This window comes from Lygodium microphyllum, chromosome 12, assembly GCF_053477565.2.
Source record: "Lygodium microphyllum isolate KBCC chromosome 12, Lygodium_microphyllum_v1.1.10, whole genome shotgun sequence".
Classification (NCBI taxonomy): domain Eukaryota; kingdom Viridiplantae; phylum Streptophyta; class Polypodiopsida; order Schizaeales; family Lygodiaceae; genus Lygodium; species Lygodium microphyllum.
Window position 1 is genome coordinate 146512034 of NC_141146.1, and position 24926 is coordinate 146536959.

Consider the following 24926-nt stretch of genomic DNA (forward strand, 5'->3'; position numbering starts at 1 on the left):
ACCTTTACTATCAGGACATGCGTGTTTTGATTATCTTATGTGTGAATGATCTTATCATCACAGTGAGTACTTCTATGTAGGTTGATTGAACTCGAGATATTCTGAGACAGGAATTTGAGATGATGGATCTTGGGATCCTATACTTCTTCCTTGGTTTTGTTGGGTAGGTTCGACTCACACCTGCGCTCACACAGGAGTGATGGTGATCTTCAGTAGGACACTTGGGCGCTTTTTACTTTCCATACGAGAGGTTTTTCCCCCCCAGGCAGCTTGCTGTCTACTACAGACCTTGCTCTAGTAAAATTGAGATATCTTTTGATAGGCACATTTAAATCAAGTGTGCTACGAGTCAAAAGAAAGCTCATTGGATATACTTTCAGCCTACATAGGTATTGCTCGTGTGTAATCAAATCAGAATTGAAACTGAGCCAAAACAGTAAGCTGTCCATAAACTGTCTGCAGTAGAATAAGAGATAAAATGACTAGTTTTCAGCCAAATAAACCTCTGAAAGATAAAGATTTGGACCCCATTATGGATGTTGGCCTAATGAAGGTGCAAAATCCTACCCATAGCCTCCTGGATTAAAATGTATACTATCATAATAATGATCAAGAGGAGAAAAATTGTTATCAAACTTATAATCTTGACCACCCGGGTCAAATGCGTAGGAAGAAAGATCCCCATAATCATCACCATAAGCATATCCATCATCCATCATATTATAGCCATCATGAATCTGATGTACATCCTCATTATTAGCTTACCATTCATCAAAATCATTATTCAAGTTTTCATAACCATGATCATATGCATCCAACTCCTCTTCTAGTTGATGTAGTTTCTGATTGAGTGTGAGCTGATGCATATCCTCAACTAATCCATCATAAACATGATCAAGAACTTCAGAGTTTGCATTTTCAGCATGCTCATAATCTTCCTCAAATGGTCCATAAGACTGCAAATGATCTTCATATACATTGTCTTTTATTAGAGGATCATCTTGCTGATTAGCTTGGTCTTCTTTATATGGTTGGTCTTCATGATCGTCATTTGGGTCATTAGCCTCTTCATGCTCTTCCTCTTGCCCATCATAGAACCCATTGTCCACTTCAGCATCGTCATTACCTTGAAGAAACAAAGAATTCAGCATTGCATTTGGTTGATTCCCATTTTATAGCCATCTCTACGTAATGGCGAATATCCTCATGGTAGATACAAAGACGAATCAAGATGAAGGTAACATATTCCTCTATCTTGGTGGAATATTTCCCAAGAAGTTTGACCATCGAGGATTTCCCATGCTAGTTGTTCTTCTAATGAAGTCCATGATCGCCTACTAACCAATGGAGGTGTATGAAACATTGTAGCCCACTGATTAGCATCAATCTCAAAAGAGAGTGGAAAGCAATACCAATGCATATTCTAACTGTGGGTAAGATGACTGCTTAAGCAATGATACCAACCAATGTAATACATTCCCGCCTTGAAAAGACTGTAAAAGAGTAGTATCACTGCTGCAAAAATACTTCATTGATGCCCACAAATCAGATTGAAGCCCCACTTTTTCCATAGTTAGTAATCCCAACAACATGCGTTTAGCTTCAACATTACATATACATCCTTGTAAGATACTGTTATCATAGAGATTGATAAGAGCCTGCATTACACCTTGCTGAACCAACTGAGAGGTATGTGGTTGCAACTGATGGATAAGTACTTGCTCAACCAAACTCACATCTATTACTTCCAATGCCATTTGAGAGTCATCATAAGCCATAAAAGCACATGCCAAAGTACCCATAATGTCTACCAAAGGAATATCCAACCTATTAGAACCACCATCTCCAATTAGACCCATAATACTCTGTTTCCTTGCTTGTGGAAAGTGCAGTCCTATAGTATCTTCAATCTTCAATGTATGAGCTTCAATGTTGGCCATGAAGAAGCAAACCTTGTAGAATCCTTGTAATCGGAAGACTTCAGCTCTGTTTATACTTCAAAAACAAAGAATGTTAAGCTTGAAGAAAAATCCCCAAATTTATCCTCCATGGCAGCTTGAAGAGTTGAAGAAAGCTTCAATGTCTCTAATCTTGTTCAAATCTTGAGAGAATCTTGCTGTAGGTGAACTCCAGAGATGAAGTGAAGCAAAAGCCCTTCGAAATTGAAAAGCTTTGTTCAAGCTTTAATGGCTGCCCATGGACTGCACACTTTGGGTTTGGAGAAGAAGAAGAAGTCCATATTTGAAGCAATAGGAAGCTCCAAAGCTTGTTAAGGATGCTGATCTTGATTTGGATGAAGAGTTGAAGTGATCTAATCCACCTTTGAAGGAGAGTTTGCTGCCACGTTTGTTGCTGTCCAGGACAGCAAATCAACACAAATTTCGGGCTGTTCTTCTGCCGACATGGCACCACCAAGACAGGGTAAAATGGTATGCAGCTTGTTGTACTTGATGTACTTGATGCCTAGAGGCCTTCTACAAAGTCCATTGTTGGAGAGAGGCAAGATTCATGGAGAAAGATGAAGTTGAAGGCTGATGGTTCCATGGAAGTCACATATGTAAAGAAAGAGAAGCTCTTTTCCAAAAGGTAACCACAGTTTATTCTTCTCTTAAGTCGGTTAACCCCTATTTTACCAAGTTATCTTCAAAGTAGCATGTAATGGATGCATGACCTGCCATTTTAGCCACCGTTTGGCCAAATCTCTTCAAGATCTTTGTCAAAGCCCCAAGTTTAGTCTCTGCTCCAAGAACACCTCTAAGTATCTGCCATGTGGCTCCTGTACCTGCTGTCCAAGATTAAATGGCGAAAAATTGGAGAAAATATGATTGAAATGAGAAAATCAAATGGACCAAAAGCCTAAGCTTTGATACCACTTGTCATGAAGAGAATCTAAGAACGAAGAGAAAGAGGAGAGAGAAGATTGTAGGAACGAGAGAAGAGTGCAGAGGAGAGAGAGAGAGAGTATAATTAAGGAGAGAGATTAGAAATGGAGAGAGAAAGACTAGAAATGGAGAGAGAAAGTCAAGAAAATAGGAAAGAGATGGCTGACAGCCATGAAAGGACAGAAAGAGAAAGATGAAACAAGAGAAGACACTTGTACTAATGTCAAAACTAGATACAAAATTGGTTACAAAATGATTGGTACCTTTACCTTTTATACGTGCCCCTATGTACCCTACTTTCCATCTCTTACAGGCTGTCCATTGATTGCAAAAGAATGACGGTTAAGTCAAAGTATTTGTCCTCATAAACGATGAATAAACTTGCAATTACAGCAAGTTGAAAATAATGAGAGCAATAAATTCAAAGCCAAGTGTGAGCAACTGATTGATAGAATCCAATTATGTGACTTCTAGGTATATCTTGCAAGAAGTGGGTTATGTACAAACCACTAGCAGTCACCGAGTATGCAACTGGTACTAAGAACTGTCAAACTCAATGTGTTAGAGTGGGATACATCCAATAGGCATAATTGTCATGTATATAGGTCTCAAAGATAACGGAGGAGAATGCCAGATACACAATTGGCCCATCAAGTGTAGAGAGGCTCAATGCATAGTCAAGCAGGATGATATACCACTGATGACAACTTGACAAAGATAGACGCCAGCTCAAAGCATGAATCAAATTAGCCCACTTCGCAACAACTGCATACAAATAGCATCTAGAGAGCATAGACATAGCTCAACGGAGTCCCATGGTCTCACTAAAGTAACCTCAACTGCATAAACCCAAAGCTTTGCTCAAATGCAAAATATCCAAGTAGCTCAAGTGACTCCCATTGGAACAAAATTGAATGCCCAATGAGCAATGTAAGCTCAAAACATCAAGTACATGGCCATTTGAAATCCCAGATACATCAAGCATAGAGCCGAGAGCATAAAACCCAAAAGAATCTTGAGGTTTATAATGTCAATGATCACTGTAGCAACTTGACCAGAGCTCCAATACATGTAAGTGAGCTCAAATGTGAAGCTCAAGACATGTCATAAGCATATCTGGGTGCATAACATCAATGGCATACATCAATACATCCACGGTAGTAACCGAATAGCATCAAATGGTAAGAGGCATAATCTTCCCTTTGTAAATGCTTGCTGCCCTGTTATTATAGCACTCAAATGACAATGAGAATTGAGCTATTTCAAGTTCAAATCAATCCCAAAAGCATTTCAAGGCATCAACATAATATCCCCCAATGATCCTGCATCAATATGTGGACATACAATCATTAGTAGAGCATATGGGAGCCACAATCTTTGAGAACACACTCTTTCAGGTCTGTTATAGCAGGTTAATTACAGCAATTATAGGGGTTGGGAGCTCCAAATGGTTTCCAAGATTCACAATGCCAATATTGGGGTGCTGGAAGAAGGGTTTCAAAGTGGCATGGAGCTCATAGGAGCTGTAGGAGGGAGCAAATCTGACCAGAGAGTGGGCAGTAGCAGGAGGCTCAATTCATGCTGCTGCTTCTGGTCTTGTTGCTGAGTGCTTGGTTCAATCTGGAGTCTCCTCATTGCTGGGCAGGGTCGAATGTAGTGGTGGAATAAGTCTCAAGTGGAGAGAACAAGCTGGGAAGCGGGATAGATTGAAGCTAGGGTTGCCATGAATGAAGAGTTGAAGCTTTTGAAATCTGAGCTAAGGTAAATTGAAGGGAAGCTCCCTGAACCAATGCTTTGATACCCATTGAAGGGAGAAGCTCGAGTGAGAGCACTAGCAATCGAAAGCAATGAAGAAGTGAGCTGTAGTGGATGGAGCAAGAGAGAGAGACTCAAGATGTGGGAACTCCAATAGTTACAATGTGTGACCGACCTTCCTTTATTGAAATCTCACTAAAAGAATAAAAAATGAAGTGATAGTGATGGGCCCCCGCCACTTAAAGTGTATAGGTTTGCGGGATCAGTGTAGTAATACAGGGGCGGCCTAGGCACATGTGCCTATATCCCCTCCAAGTTTCGGGACCTTGTATTGCACACCATTTTAAAACTCTCTTGAACTGTGTACTATTTTAGGTTTTTCGTTAATTAAGCATTTTTGGGGTTGTTTAAGTGGCTAATTTAGTATGTAATGCTAGTGTTAACTCAACACCCCCTGTCAGGCGGCCCAAAAATTGAGCTAGAAAGGAAGGCTAACCCAAAGTTTTGAGTGTTTTGGTTTTTATGTGTTTTTACACCAAGGCATTCCACTTTGAAGCAGTCAAGGCATTGGACAAAGGGTACAAAGTGGCTACCCATTGACCTACCAAGACTACGGAGGCAATGGTTATCTTACCAAGGGAGTCCAAGTGGTCACCCTAGAGAGGCTAGGGCATTTGACAAAGGGTGCATGTTAGCCACCCGTTGGTCTATTGAGTCTTGTAAAGGCGGATGGAACCATAATAAACTTTTTTTTTTCTTTTGGTATTCATAATGATTGTCTCAAAAAGTAGAGGTGGCGGTTGATGGACATGACACTAGTAGCCAGACCCAAAGGCTTTCACAAAATAAGTAAGCTATGCGTACCACTACTGGGTGTCGATGACAAAGGGATAAGCTAAGGATGAGTGAAGCATATATGGTGAGTATGTGGAGAGGCTAAAAGGACGTGCGGAAAGCAAGCTAGTGAGGCTAAGAAAGCAAAGGAGATTGCTATGTGCAATGCTACAAATATGCCTTTTACAATCATGTTATCTCGATGATGTGGATGAAGATACAAAGTACAATATACAAAATGTCTGAAAAGAAACTATAAACAACATCTTGTCACCACTAAGAGAAAAAAGCTATCCCCTCTTAAACTTGAAGGGAAAGTGAGAGAGAGTCACCCTCTCCCCATCAATATGAAGAAGTAGAGAAGAGTATCCAAGCCGATCATGGGTAGAATATACTGCGATGCTGTCCGATTGACCACCTTGGTTAATATGTCTGCAAAATTGTTAGAGGAAGGCACAAACTCTAGGCGTATTATGCCTAGCTCAATCCGCTCTTTGGTGAAGTGGAAGTGGTCCCCCTCATTTGTTGCGTTTGTGGTGTAATGATTGGATTGTCCACAAGGGCAATGGCACTTTGGTTATTGTAGTAGATTATTGTAGGAGAGTCGCATGACTAAAGTGCCGTTAGTAAGCTTCTCAAGTAGATGGCCTCTGTGGTATCATCAAAAAGAGCTCGATACTCCGCCTCGGCCATGGAAGCCACCACCATCTCATGCTTACAGTTTGCCCAAGAGATGGATGCTATACCCAAGGTAAAGAGGTAGCCACTATGGAAATACCGCATGCCAGGATCTCCTGCCGAGTTAGAGTCAGTGTACCCTTGCAGACATAAACTAGAACCGTAAGTTGAGCCATAAGAATAGGTATATGGAAAATATCTCAAAACATGAAGATATGCTATCCAATGTGACATCCTAGGTGCATTGAAATACTGACTAAGCAAACTAACTGAGTAAGCTAAATCTGGTCTAGTGTGAATTAACCAAAGAAGCTTCCCTACCATAGATCTATAGGTGTACTCGTTGCCTTGGAAAAATGGACAGTGAGATCAAGAGGTGTGGTCATAAGTCGTGTCTAATCCGTGCAATATTAATCCACTAATTGAAGAGCGTATTTCTGTTGTGGCACAAAAATACTACCCCGAGATTAAAGTGCCTTCATCCCCAAAAAGTAAGATAGCAAACCAAGGTCTGTCAACTCAAAAGTAGAACAAAGTTGGCCCTTAATTTCTGCTATGGTAGCAAAATCTAAGCTAGTGGTAAGTAAATCATCTACGTATAGTAGGATATAGCTGACCCCCTTTGAAGTAGTACGGACATATAAGTTCGGGCATTAGGGGTAGAATAGTATCTGTGACTTTTAAGAAACTCCTCCATCCTCTGTAACCAAGACTGTGGTGCTTGCTTCAGCCCATAAAGAGCTTTCCACACAAGTGAAAGATCTTATCTTTCCTTTTAGCAAAAGACACTTCGAGAGGCTACTTACATAGATTTCCTACTCTAGAATCTAGATAATGGTAAGAAAGGCACTTTTGACGTCGATCTAATAGATTGGCCAACCGTAGTGAGCGGTTGGCGCAACCAATAAACAAAAGGATGTTAACAATGCAATAGACACAAAAGTCTCTTCATAATGAATACCTTGTTTCTGTTGAAACCCTTGCACCACAAGGCGAGTCTTGTATTTGTTGAAAGTCCAATTAGCCTTTAGCTTAGTCCTAAAAATCCATTTTGTCCTAATGACTTTCTTGTGGCTCGGATGATTCACCAAGGTCCAAGTCTCATTTCAGTCAATACACTTTGGCTCATTTTCCATGGTCTCTCACCATTCGGGGTATTGAAGAACTTCTAGGGCCCTATGGAGTGGAATTCGGTGGCAGGACCCCAAATCTTGAATGGTTTGCTGGTACCAGTGAGATAATGACTCTCGTGGAGGGCCTGGTATAGAAGATTGTACAAAGTGTTTCTCATCAAATACTACATCTCTCCTAACAATCACCTTGTTTGTACGAGGATTGAATAGACGACAAGCTTTTGCTTTGGAGGGGTATCTAACAAAAATCAGGAGATCATCTCGGGGAGTGAGCTTACCTATCTTATCATCAAGGGTGTGCATGTAGGTATGATTCCCAAAGATTCTAAAGTGGGAAACTACAGGCCAAGAGCCAAAGAATGACTAGTACAGAGTCTTGTGAGGGACCGCCACAATCGGGTACTGGTTGAGGATGTATATTGAAGTGTTAACAGCCTTGACCCAAAGGTGCTCTAAGAGCTCTGTTGTGAACAACATAGAGCATACCATGATTATGATGGTCCGGTTCCTACTCTCTTTGACTCCATTCTATGAAGGGGAGTTGGTAGAGGTAAGCATGGTGTGAAATACCATGCTTTTATAGAAACCTTGAAAAATCATGGGAGGTGAAGTTGCTCTCACTGTTACTCCTCAGATGATCAGTTGGTTCTGGACCAACAACATCTAAGCAGAAAAATATATGAAGGCATCGGACTTATACTTGAGAAAGTACATCCACATGTAATGAGAATGATCATTGACAATCAAAAAGAAGTACAGTTTGCCGTTTAAGGCGGCGGCAGATGTTGGCTCACAAAGACCAATGTGAATCAATCTAAAAAGCGTCTCAGCTCAATGTGTAGATTGTTGAGGGAATGGGGTATGATTATGCTGCCCGAGTTGACAACCTTTACAGATATCGTGCGATAGCTTCAACTGTGGAAGGTCATGAACTATTTGTTGATGCGATAACTCATAAGGAGAGTTGTATCCGAGATGTCCTAAGTGAAAATGCCAAAGATAAGGCGCGCTTGTAGGCTCTTGTACAGTGGCTAAAGTCTAGAAGCAATGGAACTCAGAATCCTTGGTCATTTGCTAGCTCTGAAAGAAACTGTCTCATGTGGTACAAGTCACTAGGTGGTGCCTCATCACGAGTAATCACTAAACCAATCTAAGAGTTAAGGACCTTGACTGTGTTTGCTCTGAAGAAGATTGCTCAACCCAATTAGCAAAGTTGCTGAACAGAAAACAAATTTATCCCAAGCTAGGAGACATAGTATATAGCATCCAACGTAGCGTGGTCCAGGCCTTGGTTAGTGGCAAAATTGACGCGATCATGAACCTGAATTGTGACTGAGAAGTTGTTCCCAACTCGGATGTGCTTAGCTGCAGGGGACTTGGAAAATGAAAATGTTCTCGATGGGGATCATATGATGGGTAGCACCATTGTCCACAATTTAAGGAGTAGCTGAAGTACTCGGATGTGATGAGTGGGCCTTTGCAGTCACCTTGTCAAGAGGTAACTTGTAGATGTGGACGAGACTCGTACTCTCAAATGTCTCTACGGTGACGATATGGGCCTCTGCTTACAGTCAAACAAGCCCTTTAGCATTGAAAACATTGTCGATTGTGATCGCTGACCGGTGTCAGTGTGTGTATGGTCTCCCCACTACCCTTGGTCCCTTGCTGAGGGTTGCCATTACCTTGCCTCCCTTGTTGGGGATTGCCCTACTCAGGGGCCGGGACTTGAGTCTTAGCTTTTGGGGCTATGCCTCTTGCCTTTGATTGACATTCATTGTCAAAGTGGCGAGTCTTTTGACAATATTGATTTCTCTTTGGTACATTTTGCTACTTCTAATAGGAAATAGGGATAATTTTTTTAAATTAATAAGGATAAAAAATTTTCCCCTCTCCTCCAACCGACTGTTGAGCTGGAGGAAGAGGGGAATAGAATGTAGAGCAAGCTCCTTGCTGGAGCTTGCTTACAATCTAAGCATGCAGGTCAACGCGTGGGGGAGGGAGAATCTTATCCCCTCCCTTATAGATTTGAGGGGGCGCAGGCTCAAAGGGACGGCTAGAGATCGGGAAGAAGACGGAGTATTGCCGCCTATCATAAGAGAGGGAGAGAGAGGATTTGTGCCGTCTAGGTTTTAGAGATGACTAGGAGTTTCCTTGGGTCTTACTAGATTGATTTTGATTTTGAGTTTGTTTTTGATTTTGATTGGAATTTTGAGTTTGTTTACCCTCTCCTTATTGCCCCTTCAGAGAAGCAGCAATGAGAGCCCCCTTTGTAGAGGTCAAACTATGAAACTGATTGATTACTGAGCTAAACGCAGTAGTTGACACTCAAACTCATACAAGGTGGGTATAGTGAGATGCGAGATCCCTTGCTATACAAAAATAAAGTATTTTCGCGACAACTAGTTTAGAAACAATGTGACGTGATCGTCTGAGGATTTAGGAGCCCCTATGGTAGAGAACTTGGCGAGAAGACGCCGATACTCAGTCAACTTGACTTTCAAGTCATCTTGGTCAGCGATTTTAAAGTTTTGGAGCCACATAGTTGTCAGTCAAGTGTGTCCAATGGTCGGATGCATCAGTTGAAGTTGTGAATAAAATTTAGGTAATAGTCTATAGACCTTGCATTAGCTCGACAATAGCGGGGCATTCGTAGCCTTCCATGAGCAGACAACCTTATATATGGAGCAAGTGTAGGATCAGGTTGGGGTTCCAACCTCTAGAGAAGATCCCTTAAGTTTTGTGAGTCAAGGACATGTCTCATTAGGTTTGGCCAAGTAGTGAAGTTTCAACCCGTTATAACAAGTCTTATCACTAAAGATGTTTGGCTGATGAGGAGGAAGAACCATGAGGTGTCAGATAAGTGGAATAAGGTGGAGGTGGTGGAGGGGGATAAGTAGGAGGGGGAGGTGGGTAGGTAGAAAAAGATTGATAATGTCCAATGGGTGTTGATTGATGCGTAGTATTGGAACATGAATGTTTCCATAAAGTGTCAGTGGAGATGGAGGCAACATGATACGTAAGCCTTGTCCAATGGTCGTTGGAGGCACCATGACATGTAAGCCTTGTCCAATGGTTAGTTGAGGCACAATAAAATGACTAGAAGGTCCAAAGTGCGGGGATGGGAGGATAAACCTCCATCATGGAGAGACCACTCGGTAGAAGGACCCCCCCACACACCACATCCTTGCCATGTGTGAAGATATTTAAGGTGTGCTTGATGGAGGCTAAAAGGATGGTATTGCGGAACTAGTGGATGGGATGGGTGGGGGATTAAATGGATTTATCATTTGTATAGTTGTGGGAAAGGTGTTAGGTTTCTTTTGTCCATTAAATGCAAATGATGAAAAAGATAAATCACCAAAATCAAATCAACCATGAGATGTAAAAGCTGAAGGAAAAGATGAAGAAGGAGCACTCACCATAGATTCTTGCAATTTTGGTTTACCTTTTCATGAGTGTGATTGGAAAAACCTATCCTCTTTGGGGCTCATGAACTAATATTTAGTTTGAAGAGTTCCTTCATCATGGGTGCGTATCTGACATAGGAGTGAATGAAGGTGGAGAAGTGTATAGAAAAGACAAAAGAGGTAAGGAAGTAGATGATGGTGGTAGAGAGGAACATATTTGTACTCCATGCTAGTTTTCATGTTAGGATGGCCAATCCATTGTGGAGCTTTCGTCCTTTTTGCAAAATCATTACACTTGGTGCACCAAATCTAAAGTGAAAAATTTAAATTTATCTTCCATTTGCTGTTGAGCTCCTCTACATGAGGATGAGATCATATTTGACTTATGAGATCTCTTATGGTCTGTGGACTCCATAGTAGTCTGAAGACTATCTGGCCATGTCGGATGGAGCAAGCTATGAAGCCCACTGTGTCGTGTGGCTCAAGAGCATGATGATGATGTGGTGAGGTGTGTTCGAAGTTATCTTGCCCTCTTGTTGCTCTTGCTTCTTGCAGAGGGATTTGATCTCAAAGCCTAAGGTTTCATGGAAGAGAATCTTGCTATGATACCATGTGAAGAAACACCCTAATGCAGAAACACAAATGAAAGTGTATGATAAAGCATAAACTCAAAAGAACACAATCAGGGCTAGGGTAGCTCTCAGAGACAATGAATACAATGGAGATCTGAATAATTGATGTTTGAATACTAAATACAATGCTTATGCAGCAAACAAACCGTGTAGGAATGAAAAATGTACCCTGAACCCTCGTGTCTCGAGGACTGAGGCAGAGGTATTGAGTGGAGAGTATGTCATACTCCTGATGGATCTCAAAACGTAGCAAGACAACCTCTGAGTGTTAGACATCAGTAAATGCAACATAGGAAGTCCGATTCGATGGTAGACATGCAGTGAAGAGAGAGAAACTGCAAATGCAGCCTCTAGGAGCAAGGTGATAGGTAGGAGAACACCAAGGAGTGATAAATGCAAAGATCAATGACAAACGCATCCTATTGGAGCAAAACATAGCCTTTAGGGAAGTTACTTGTAGCTGGCAATGGAGTTGGAGCAGCAAACACAAAGTATGATGCCGCCATGCTGAAAACATAGACTTCTGGGAGGTGTGTGATAGCCGGCGATAGCTTTTGGGGTTGAACAGCGCGAAGACAAGTCTGGAAATAGACGCATGATGGATGTAGACAGCAATTGGCAGCTTCAACTTAGATGTCCTCCACGAATGAGGTGTGGGCAACGAAGCTAGAGGGCTTGAAACCTACAAAAATGAGTTTGGGATGAATGGAGGGCAGCCTAGCTATTTATAGAAAGTTTCGAGACCTCATACCACATATTGTTTTAAAACTCTCTCAAACCGTGCACCATTTTAGGGTTTTCATTAATTAAGCGTTTTGCAGCTGTTTAAGTGGTTGATTCAGCATGTAATGTTGATGTTAGCTCAACATCGGCAGCATTCTCTGGCCTCTTTGATAGTAGGTGATAGCTTTTGGGCTGATTTGAATATGGAAGCAGCCATTACTAAGGGTTTCTTGCAAAGAAACTGTGAAATTTCTCTCTCTATAGCATTCTCTCATCTTCTCCAACCTATGCTTTGACATTCTCAGCAAAACTCAGCCATTTGGAATAGATCTCAGCTAGATTTGGTTGGCAACAAAGGAATATTTGTTGTAAACCCTAATTCACAACAGAAATTAGGGTTTAGTAGCCACTTTGGGACATGTGCCAACAATTAGAGGCATTGAAGATTGAAATCAGCAGCTGGAAATCGAGCATTTGCTAGAGATTTTAGATGCCAGCCCCTCCCAATTGATTTGGGGCAGCATTTGGCCAGCCAAGGGTCAATTTTGGACAAGTCCTGGGTGAAGATCAAGGGGAAAATTGATCAAAAGTTTTGCTAATCATTTATGACAGCCAGGGGCATTTGGATCAACGCAGGAGATTGAAGAATCTTGGTTGTACTCCATCCAATTGCAATATAAGATAAAGAAATACGGCAAAGGGCGCTAGTTTTGGGGCTTAATCAGGTTTTTACCACCCTTTTCAATAAGGAAGGCTGGTTTCATGCTTCCATTGCTGGGGTACCATCAAATTCCTTGGCTTGGTGGACCCAAGGCACTTGATTGCGAACTTGAAGCTTTGTGCTAGTGTTGAATTTGTTCTCAGTTGAGTGATTACAGCAAGATGCCTTCATGCAATGACATGTAATCAAGTAGTGATGATTTCTCACAGCTAGAACATTCACATGGGGAAGAAGGAAATGCAATGCCCAATCTTGGACAAGGCTCGGAGCATGGACATCAAACTGAAAATTTGTTGTTGGTCAGGATGCAGGGCCTTCAAGGCAAAGTGATGCTGATGAAATGCAAGGGGAATAGGAATTCGATGACCAATTTAAAATTGAATGAAGATAGCAGGAAATCTCTTTGTTGAATTGGTAAAGGATCCTCAATTCACTTGATTTTTGAATTCTCCAATGAAGGACAATAAGGGTAAGAAGAAGAAATCATCTATTAACCTTCCGGACAACAAGATGCACCGAAGAGAATGCCAAAGCCTTCTCATGAAGCTACCAATGATGCTAATAAAGAAAAGTAGTTGGTGCCAATAGGGTGTCCAATGTCTAAGATTGTACGGTAAAGTGTGCATTTCAATTTTGTGAATTTGTTAATTGCTGTAATTAAGTGCTTAATCAGGTTTTTAACACTGTTTCCAAGAAGGAAGGCTCGTTCATGGTCCCATTGTTGAGATATATGATTAGCAACCTCTTATCTCTCTCTCTCCCTCAGCTTGAATGCATTGAATCTATCTCCACCAGCCCCCAAACAGCCTTCTCCCCCATTGCATGGGAATTTTCGCCAAGTAGCAGCATTCTTATTCCAATTTCTAGCAATTTTTAGCCATTTAATAAAATTTTAAAATTTATTCAGCCCTTTTTTACCTTGCCCAAATTTAGATGTGTCCTACAAATGAATTGGCTAGGCCATTTGCAACCCCAAGTGGTCCCAAGCCATTTGCACTCTCTTTGATTGTCACCTGGCTCTCTTTGTCAAGAAGCTCCAACGTCCATCCCATTTTCTGGGTGTGGGTGACATTTCCACAAGCAACATATTCTTTATTATCTGTTTACATAGCAACATGGAATAGCCAGTTTTGAGTCCCCCGTCCCCATTCCCCGTCCCTATTCCCCGTTTCATACCTATTCCATGTACTATATAGCCACATGGAATGGCAAATCATGGCGTTCCCCCTTACATTTCCTATTCCATCTTGCTTTGTCTGTTTAGAACCTTCTCATGGTCAAACAGTTCATGTTTTATAATCTATATATTTTTATGCATGCTTCAGACACCAATTTTAATTTGGGGGGATCAAGAGAGGGGTGGATTAACAAACATGATCAACAATTTTCTCCAGGGAGCTCTTGATTGGTGGACACAGGTGCAAAAAGCTCATCATCGGCGGTCTCATGAGCATGCTGGTCAAGTAATGAGCCCTCCTGTAAGTATCTGTTTTTCCCTCAAGGCAGAAAAGCTGAATAGCCATCACAATGCTGCTTATAAAATGAGCCTTTGCTGGCAGGGTAGAGGAAGTGTCCTGGAGGAAGTGGTTGCTGGTATGGAAGCAGGCACATGCTTTGGGTATGCAACTTTTACTCTCCAATTTTCCATCTGTTTCTTCTTCACGAAGTACTGTCCACATTGCCACCTATTTCTGTCTTTCCTCCATTACAGTTTGTGAGGTGATGCTAAAGCTTTGGTGATAACTCCTATCCTTTCTGAAAAATGATGACGGATTATATCTTGACATGTAATTGTTGTTTTTTTCTCTATAGAATGGCTGCAGTTGTGGCCAGATTGGGGTTTATGCTTGCAGACAAGCTCCACTCAAGCATGTACGTGCCTGTTGGAATTGTAGTTGGTGTATGCTGTAGTGCTGGTGGATTCTTCTGTCAGGTGAAAGTTCCTACATCTTATTAATGTCTCGCAGAATGTATTGCTGATGTACATAGTAAGTTTTATATAGCTGTCACTTCTATCTCTCAAATAGAGGATAGAGTTAATGACCATTCAAAGACAATTAGAACTGATACGTAAGCTTACATACAATTGAGCTAGAGGAATGCTTAGGCTTAGGAATGAAGTGAGCTCGCTCTGGTCTCTAATTGAGCTAGACCTTAGTATGCCACTGGTTTGGAAGACAGGCCAGGCTTAATTCAACTACAGTCCTTGAGTCAACTGAGCCAGCTCATTATTGTATTGGACTGGGTGGAATTTTAGATACAAGATTACTTAGGTAGATCCATTTTATGTATTAAATTGAATTGGAGTGCAATCCCAGGTTCACCACAGTGTGATAAGAACAAACTCTTTGTAGAGTGATGTAGTAGGGCTGGATGATATAAGATGCTGAGAGGGTTGATAACTGACAACATAAAGATCCATAAATGTTGTTTGATTTGTTTTCAGTATTTTTTTAAAAGATTTGAATGTGACAAACTTGGATCATAGTCAAAAGATTTTCTAGGTTTTGTGGATGGATGATGTTAGTAATGTGGTTTATCCACGGGCAAAAAACTACTTTTTCGTTTTTAAGCACCTAGGAAGGCAAAATACGAGTTGAAAAACAAAAGAATCACGGATGTTCAAAGAACTTGCAATTGAACATTTGAGGTTGGCTTGCCAATTATGTGGGAATTTCAGCTTCCTAGCAGAACTTTTTCAATCATAATTCCCTCCTTCCTAAGGAAGAGATTCTACCAGCCCCTTCTCTACAGAAAATATTTGATCTATGCATTTAGAATCATTGTAATGGAGTTGATACTCAAGCTGAAATGTACATTTTGGTACTGAAATTAAAACTTATGCTCGAGCACAAATGAGCTAGAAAATGTTTCTACCCAAGCAAAACTTGAGCTAGAGCAATGCTTAGGAACATGGATGAAGTATAATAGAGAAAAGTGGTTAAATAGAATCTATCTATAAGAGAACAAGCTCCATGTTACACTCATCGTGTTCCTCCTAAGCTTTGGTGTGAACATTCCCTTATCCATGGGCATTTTTTACCTTCTAGCTTGAGAAGAGTTTTTTCCCTGTGTGAACATCCGTTAGTGGGTGTGGTACTTTCATATCGTTCTCACATAGTGGATGTTACATTCGAGAACTCTTTTCTCTTGCTATTCACTTGTTCATTGTGAGTGAGTGAGCGTGTACGTGCGTGCGTGCTGATGAATCCTAACCTAAAAGTGGTATTAGAGCATACCTTTCAGTTGTCGCCGTCATTGCTTGAGCCATCATTGAGCCTCGCACTTGGTTGCTTTTCTCCTTCCCGAAAGTCCTTTGAAATTGCATGCATTGATCATCTTGTCCTCACATTTGTTGCGCCAACTGTCTCAGACTCTCGTCCTTCATGACAACAACTTGCATAAGCTGTGCTAGGTACGACTTGCTTGCACTGCCTCACAGTCGAAACATGCCTTTAACAATGTTCCGCGATGACTGGTGTTTTTTGTTGTAGCTTGCTCATTATCATCGGGCAAGGCAATGGGCTGTGCGTTGACAAAGTCACCATCATTGCGTGAGCTATCACCATCACTGCTTGAGCGGCCGTTAAGCCTTGCACTTGGCTGCTCTTCTCCTTGTTGAAAGTATTTGAAATTGCATGCGTTGATCAGCATGTCCTCACATTTGCTGCGCCAATTGTCTTGGACTCTTGTCCTTCACGCCGACAACTTGCAGAAGTTGTGCGAGGTCCGACTTGCTTGCACTGCCTCATAGTCTAAATATGCCTTTAACAGTGTTCTGTGATGGCTGGCGTTTTTTGTCACAGCTTACGTGTTATCATCGCCATCTCTCCTCCTTGACACCATTGCTCATTTGCCTTGTTCAAGCTGGACAGCCTCACGCTTTGTTAGTGCATAGCTTGTTGCCTTTGCCCCATAGTCACACACCCCATTTTGCGTGCCAATAGCCACCGTGTCTCATGTGGCATCGCTCGATAGCATGTGCAAGACGCCCAATACCACTTAACAATAAAATATTATGCCCCTCAAGTGTTGAGAAATACAGATCTTGAGCAAGGTTAGCTATGGAGGTCGGAAGTCAAAGACAAGAAGCATGTTGATATGGACTAGACACACGGACTATTACTCAAGTGAATTAGGTTCCAAGATTAATTGACTTGGACTCATAAACACAATCTTGAGTACGCATGACAAGAACTGAATGTACAAAGTACAATGACATTCATTCAAATGATTATCAAGTACACTCTTTTATAGTTGCAGGATGGTTCCACTTTTCCTCATTGTGCCTATGGGATACATAGCATCTATAAGCTGCATGTTCCTTGCCTTGTTCCATATAAAGAGGCACATATGGGTGTGATTGCATATTTCTCAACACCCCTTCTCAATCGCAACCGTGAAAGCACTGAGTATATAGAGGCTGTTGTGAGTAGAACCTTGCTAAGTGTGGGCATACCACAAACACAGTGAAACATCCACAGGGGCTGTTGTAGGGAAACAAAACATGTTGCTAAGTGTGATTACATCAAAGACATGGTAAACATCCAAGGACTGTTACAAGGCCTCACTAAGTGTGTAGAGGCTGTGGTGCATAGGTTACATGAGGAATACAAGGCTTATTGAAAGATGGCTTCGGAAAAGACAGAAAAATGATGAAGCCTGTCTGAGCACGAGTCCGTTTCTCCTCCCAACCTTGCCTAGATAAGTACTGGCTCCTCTCTCCCCGTTTCCTCTGCCAGCCGTCCACTTTTGGTGAGTCCTACTATTCTTGGACTCTCTTACTCTCTAGGCTCCCCTTAAACCCGTTCGGGCGCCCAAGAGCCCGGACGGTCATTCTCGTGTATGTTCCCTTAGATTTACCTTAATGTCACATTAAATGTCAATTTAATGTCACATTCAATATTTGTGACCTTAACGTTACATTAAATGTCACTTTTAATGTCACATTTCCTTCCCCTTAAGAATCGGTTTCGTCCTCGAAAACGATACTTGGAAATTCTAACTGTAAATCGGGAAACCTTTTCTTTAAAGTACTTACTCGCTCCCATGTTGAGCTTTCTTCTGAACAATCTTTCCACTTAACCAAACATTCTTGATAAATAGTATTCCTTGTTCGTCTATTACGAACATTTAATATTTTTTCTGGTTCATGTGGATTAGATTGGTCATTGAATAGCTCCTCAATATCATCATTTAAGATTAGATTATCCAAATCACCCAGCTTCTTCCTTAATTTACTTACATGAAAAACTGGATATATTTTACTACCAGCAGGTAGTTGGAGCTTGTAAGCCAATTCTCGCACCTTTTTAAGTATTATGAAAGGACCACAATACCTTGGTGAAAGCTTTGGACATTGTTCCTTTTTCATAATTTTAGTTTGTTCAGGCACCTTAAGATAGACCAATTCTCCTTCTTCAAAGGAGATGTCTCTTCGGTGAGGATCTGCATATGCTCTAGCTCGATTTTGAGCCTTTTTAATATTTTCTTGAGCAAATTTTAACATACTATTCATATCCTCCAAAAAGTCTTTAGCTGCCTGAACCTTTTCCTTATGCAGTCCTATTGCAAAAGGAGCTCTGGGCTGAAACCCATACATTAACATAAATGGACTATATCCAGTGGAAGAGTGCTTGGCACTGTTATATGCAAACTCTGCTATCGGTAAATACTCTTCCCAATTAGTTTGCCTTTTACTTACATATGCCCTAAGCATATCTTCAAGAATTTGGTTAACCCTTTCAGTTTGCCCATCTGTTTGCGGATGATCCGCCGTACTCATGCTAAGTTTAATATCCAATTTCCTAAATACCGCACGCCAAAAATGGCTATCAAATTTTCTATCCCGATCAGAAACTATATTTGCCAGAAGGCCATATAATCGGTATATGTTCTCTACGAACAATCTAGCCAATTCTGGTGTTTTAACATCAGTTGAAGTTGGAATGAACCTAGCCATTTTGGTTGACCTATCGACAATCACCCACACAGAGTCGTGCCCCCTTTGTGTTCTGGGTAAAGCAACAATAAAGTCCATGGAGATACTCTCCCATTTTCCCGAAGGAATTTCTAGTGGATGGAGAAGTCCTCCCATTTTCAGTCTTTCAGCTTTATTAACCTGGCATTTATTACATTTGACCACATAGTCAAGGACGTCCTTATTCATTCCAGGCCAATAGAATTGCCTTTTAATAAGACTATAAGTCTTATTAACTCCTGGATGTCCCGCGCTAGGGGTATCATGACACTCAAAGAGTATCTGGCGCCTTATTTCTATATCTTTCGGGACACATACCCTACCCTTGTAGAGTAAATAACCATTATCAATGGTAAAATTCTTCCACTTGAATCCAGTTTGAGCAACCCCTGATGCTCCATTTCCTTGTTGAACATCGTCAGATATTCCTTCCTCAGTAGAAGCACTTTCATTTGGATCCCCATTTTTTATTGCTTCCCATATGTTGGAATATGCCAGATCAACCTTGCATTTCCCTTTTAAAGATTCAAGCAAGTTGGAAGTGAACTGAGTAAAACTCAATTCATTAATGATGGGCATTCTGCTGAGTGCATCAGCTACTATATTATACTTTCCTTTTCTATATCTTATCTCATAGTCGAACTCTTGGAGGAGTTCGGCCCATCCGGCTTTACGCCCGTATAAATCTGGTTGATCATTAAGCCACTTAATGCTTTCATGATCCGATAAAATCAAAAGTTTGGCACCATACAAATAGTGCCTCCATTTCTTCATTGCATGTACTATTGCATACAGCTCCCTCTCATAAACAGAATAATTCTGTTTTGCACGGTCTAATTTCTTGCTTTCAAAAGCAATTGGTTGACCTTCTTGTAATAAGACCACGCCTATTGCCTTATCACTGGCATCAGCTTCAACCACAAATGGTTTATTGGGATCCATTATTAATAGTACTAGAGCTGTAGCAATAGCTACCTTAAGTTTTTGAAAACTTTCATTTTGGTCTGTTCCCCAATAAAAACTTTTTCCTTTCCCTTTAAGTTGGTCTGTCATTGGAATAGCTATTTTGACATAATCTCGAATGAATCTACGATAAAATCCAGATAAACCTAGGAAGATCTGCAGCTCTTCCAGGTTTCTTGGAGGTGGCCATTCAATAATTGCCCTTACTTTTTCTGGATCCATGTTGATTCCCTCTTTCGAGATAATATGCCCCAAATATTTGACCTCTTGTGCAAAGAATTCACATTTAGTTTTCTTCGCATAAAGGGAATGTGTTCTTAACAGTTGGAATACTAATTGTAAGTGTTCCAAATGTTCTTCTCTTGATTTACTAAAGATCAAGATATCATCCAAGAAGACTACTACAAAATGTCCTAGATAGGGCCGTAAAACACTATTCATCAGCTTCATAAAGGTAGCTGGTGCATTGGTGAGGCCAAAAGGCATCACCAAAAAATCATAATGTCCGTATCTAGTACGAAATGCTGTCTTGGAAACATCTTGTGCTTTAATTCTTACTTGGTGATAACCTGATCTTAAATCTATCTTTGTGAGGAATTTTGCCCCTTGTAATTGATCAAAAAGATCTTCCATTCTGGGCATAGGAAATTTATTCTTCACCGTTATTTTATTAAGTGCTCTATAGTCAACACAAAGTCGCATAGAACCATCTTTTTTCTTTACCAATAAAATTGGTGAAGCCCAAGGTGAATTACTGGGTTGAATAAACCCTTTATCCAGGTAATCCTTAATTTGTCTTTCAACTTCTTGATGCTGTGTTTCGCTTAACCTATACGGTGGTTTAGAAATAGGGTGTATATCCTTATTTATATCAATTGGGTGATTTATATCACCCCTATCTGGTGGAAGGCCACTTGGTAAATCAGAAGGAAACACATCTTTAAAATTATCTAACAAACTACTTAATTCATTATTAACATTCAACTCACAAACATAAGAAAATTGTTGCTTTATATTACAGAAAGTAAAAGTGTTCTGTACAGGAAGAGACCATAACATATATACCTCACAAACTTCCTTCTTTATCAGCTTCTGAACTTCAGTAGAACACAGCAAAGGATTATCAGATACTTCATGTTCACATTGAATGACAAAAGTCTTACCATCCCTTTCAAATTCCAGTGTATTATGGTGATAACTACGTTTTAAGGATGGTTCCAATCCCCATAGCCACTCCCTCCCTAGAGCAATATCAGCTCTTTCCATGTTCATTATTTGGAAATCAAGTTTATCTTTATATTCTTGAATCTCAATTTCCAAATTGGATACCATTGTATCCCATATTTTATTGTCTTGGCCTTGTATCATACGAACAACATATTGATGCCCACTCTTTTGTTGGGGAAGTTTCAATTTTTTGACAAGTGCATAATTTATAAAATTATGTGTGGCAGAGTCATCAATCATGACTCTAACCCTCTTTCCAGCTATCAATCCATGTACTCTAAGTAAATCATGTGGCCCAAAAGTAGGCTGCCACATAGAAGTTGACATACAACACTTATGTTGTACATCCATGTGCAAGACCTCTAAAGATTTGTACTTTTCATGCCTCTTTAATTCTAAGGTCTGCACTACATGGATTTGTTTTTCTTTTCCCTTGCCCTTGTCCTTATCCTTTCCTTTGTCTTCCTCCTTTTTCTTTTGAGGGCAATTCCAAGCAGCATGGTTAGGGGATAGGCAATTGAAACACAACTTTTCTTTTTTGGCCTTATCAAAGTCATCAGGACTTAACTTTGGCCTCACATATGGTTTCTTTTCAAAAGGTTGTTTTTTACCCTTAAAAAATGGCATTTTCCTTTTAAATTTGCCCACAAATTTTGAGGTTTCCAATTCCTTAGACTTGGGCTCCGTATCGGTGAGACTAGTGAGTGTACCTGGACGCATACTATCTTTATGAATTAATGCAAATTTAATTGCCTCTTCCAGCGTCTTAGGTAAACTCCGTTTTACTTCCTTTTTACAGGCTTTATCTAGTCCCCTAATGAATCCTCTTGTTTTTTGGAATTCATCTATTCCTTCCAATTTGAGGATTATCTCACGATATTCCTCCAGATATGTCAGTAGGGGTCGTCCCTTTTGTCTGACATAATCCCAATCTTCCCAATTTCTTTCCATTTCATTTTCAGGAAGGAATTCTTTCAAAAAGACGGATTCAAGTTGAGCCCAAGTTTCAGGTATTTTATTCGCCTCCTTTAAAGTTCGCCACCACTTATATGCTTTGGGCTCCAAAGTTAAACTAGCCTCCAGTGCTTGGAGATGTGGTGGGGTATTTTTTAGTTTATGTAAATCTTTCCATTTTTGGAGGAAATTAAAGATTGTGTCTTTATTCCTATCTTTTTTCTCCCCGTAAAATTGAGGTGGTTTCATATCCTTTAGAACTGGATTATCCCTCAATTTATGGTAAGGTTGGGGTTCCTTAGGATCTCGCATAGTCACATCTAAATCTTTCGATGAAGATGGGACATCCGAGGTTTCTATCTTATTTTTATCTCTTTCCAACAATAAAGTTAATTGAGATTTTATTTTAGTGAGTGTTTGGGTTAAAAATTCCATTTGAACCCCCTGAGCTTGCACACGAGCAGTAAGATCATCGAATTGCTCTCGTGTAGCAAAAAATTCTTCCCATTGTTCTTCTTGTATTTCTGTTTCCTGGGGATCTACCATAGGGTGGTCCCCAAAACTAGAACCTTCCATTACTTTCTCTTTCCCTTTTTCTGCCATTAATATACTGGAATTGGAAAGCAAAGATAAGAAATTTGCATACAAAGTAAAGTACTTCCCTGATTTTAATGGCAGGCGTGGTTGCTGGTTTGGAAAGAAACCCGAAGAGTAAGGAACAAATTTTATCTTCCCGGACTAGAGTAGTGAAGCAGTCATGCTGGAAATTCAATTTCCTGACTTCAGTCGTGTATGACATTTTTCGGTCCGTTCCATGACGTTTTTCTGTCTGTCTCACAGCAGTCGCCTCACGCACAGCAGTGGTGACAACAGTCGTGTCACGTTTCACGTTTTGCCTCCGTTGATCACAATCGGATCACGTTTCGCCTCACGACCACACGCCTGGTCGTTTCGCCTCAACCTGTCTTCTACCCATAACGTGTCACATTTACGTGACGTGGCACGTCTCACCTTTTTCTTTCCTTCACGGCCCGTCACGCTTTCACGGCGTCTCTTTTCGGCCAGTACTCATCTATGACGGGTGACGCGCGACCTTGCGAATAACTGACGACTTGGCAGATGACTGACGACCTGGCGGATGACGGATCATGTCCGTTGAACCATAGGCTCTGATACCAATGAAAGATGGCTTCGGAAAAGACAGAAAAACGATGAAGCCTGTCTGAGCACGAGTCCGTTTCTCCTCCCAACCTTGCCTAGATAAGTGCTGGCTCCTCTCTCCCCGTTTCCTCTGCCAGTCGTCCACTTTTGGTGAGTCCTACTATTCTTGGACTCTCTTACTCTCTAGGCTCCCCTTAACCCCGTTCGGGCGCCCAAGAGCCCGGATGGTCATTCTCGTGCATGTTCCCCTAGATTTACCTTAATGTCACATTAAATGTCAATTTAATGTCACATTCAATATTTGTGACCTTAACGTTACATTAAATGTCACTTTTAATGTCACACTTATGATTGGAGTATTAGTGCAAGTGCATACAAGGCTTAAAAAAGGTCTAGTAAAATTTGGAGACAAGGATTGATAGGCCCTTGTGTTCTTCATCTTCAAATATGACATTGTAAGCTTCTTGTGGTTTTCTTTCAGCATAGCAAATCTTCTTTTCCTTGTCCTTCTTCACTTTGATACTCTCCACTTTGCTTGCTTCTTCTTTGTCTTTTATCTTTTGGTCGCCCTTAGGCAAAGAGGTCATAAGATTCGGATTTTGCATGATGGCCACGGTGGCTAAAACATCTTCAAAATCTTTAGATAAAATCATCGATTGTGCTTGGATGTAGGCAACTCCATTTCTTTCTGCAAGTAGAGCATAAAAAGCTTCTATATAGTACAAATGAGCAAGAGGAGTTGTGTCACTCTTCATGGAAGGCATCCATGTGAAAATCTTCATGTTGATCATTCCCGTGACTTAGAATCAGCACCAAGCAATCAAGATGAAACCAACAAATAAGTTGTACTTGAGTGTGTTAAGAAATTAGTGTCAAATGAGTTCAATGGATACTATGCTTTTAAGAACTTGATGTTGAGCTTTGAAGATTGATGTTGAATCTTCCCTTCCTTGCTGATTTGTTGTGACAATCTTGTTGAAGCCTCAATGTAGTATCATATCAGAGTGGCAGTGACTTGTTTGAGTTGAGAGGAATGAGTAAAGAAGTGAAAAATGAGCTTGAAGTTGAGTGGCTATGGCTGCCATAGTTTGGGTTTTTGAACCTGACTGATCTTTCAGTCTTTGTGGCTAGAGGAAGCGATTATTTCACAAAAGATTTCGTGAGGAAGAAGCTTAGAGGGTAGACTTCAAAAGCCCTAAGGTGCAGCTCAGCATTGCGTAGCGTGCAAATGACGGGAGCCATACGACCAGACAGGGGCGCACTTTGTATAGCTACAACGAAAACTCGTAATACTAGAGAGAAGGGACACCAATGATAGAGATTGAGGTACCAGGGAGAAGCTCCAGGAGCAAAGTGACATGTCTCTAGAAAAAAGATGCTAAGGATATTGCGTGGATGAAGAGACCTAGCTGCTCCAAGTGAGTAGGGTGCTGTTGGCTATGGAGGTCAAGAAGAGTAGAGTGAAGATGGAGTGAAGAGATGAAGACTTCTACTGAAACTCAACTGAGCTGAGGTTAGGGAGAGTTGAAAGAGCATTGTGTTGAGCTAAACCAAGCTCACCATGGCTTTGATATTATGTTGAGAAACATAGATCTTGAGCAAGGTTAGCTATGGAGGTTGGAAGTCAAAGACAAGAAGCATGTTGATATGGACTAGACACATTGACTATTACTCAAGTGAATTAGGTTGGAAGTCAAAGATAAGAAGCATGTTGAGAAATACGGATCTTGGGCAAGATTAGCTGTGGAGGTTGGAAGTCAAAGACAGTGAAGCATGTTGATATGTAAGACACACTGACTATTACTCAAGTGAATTAGGTTTCAAGATGAATTGACTTAGACTCATAATGTAACCAGCCTTCCTTTCGTGGATGGGT

At 40.8% G+C, this 24926-nt stretch overlaps 1 protein-coding gene across 1 annotated transcript in view; it reads left to right on the forward strand.

Annotated features, from left to right (window-relative positions):
• Window positions 1-24926, forward strand: part of LOC148028414 (magnesium transporter, putative (DUF803)) — a 148770-nt gene that overhangs the window by 28399 nt on the left and 95445 nt on the right. The window contains exons 5-7 of the mRNA XM_087690219.1: window positions 14160-14243; window positions 14325-14383; window positions 14578-14698. Of these exons, the coding sequence (XP_087546345.1) occupies window positions 14160-14243; window positions 14325-14383; window positions 14578-14698 (264 nt within the window). The remainder of the gene's footprint in view (window positions 1-14159; window positions 14244-14324; window positions 14384-14577; window positions 14699-24926) is intronic.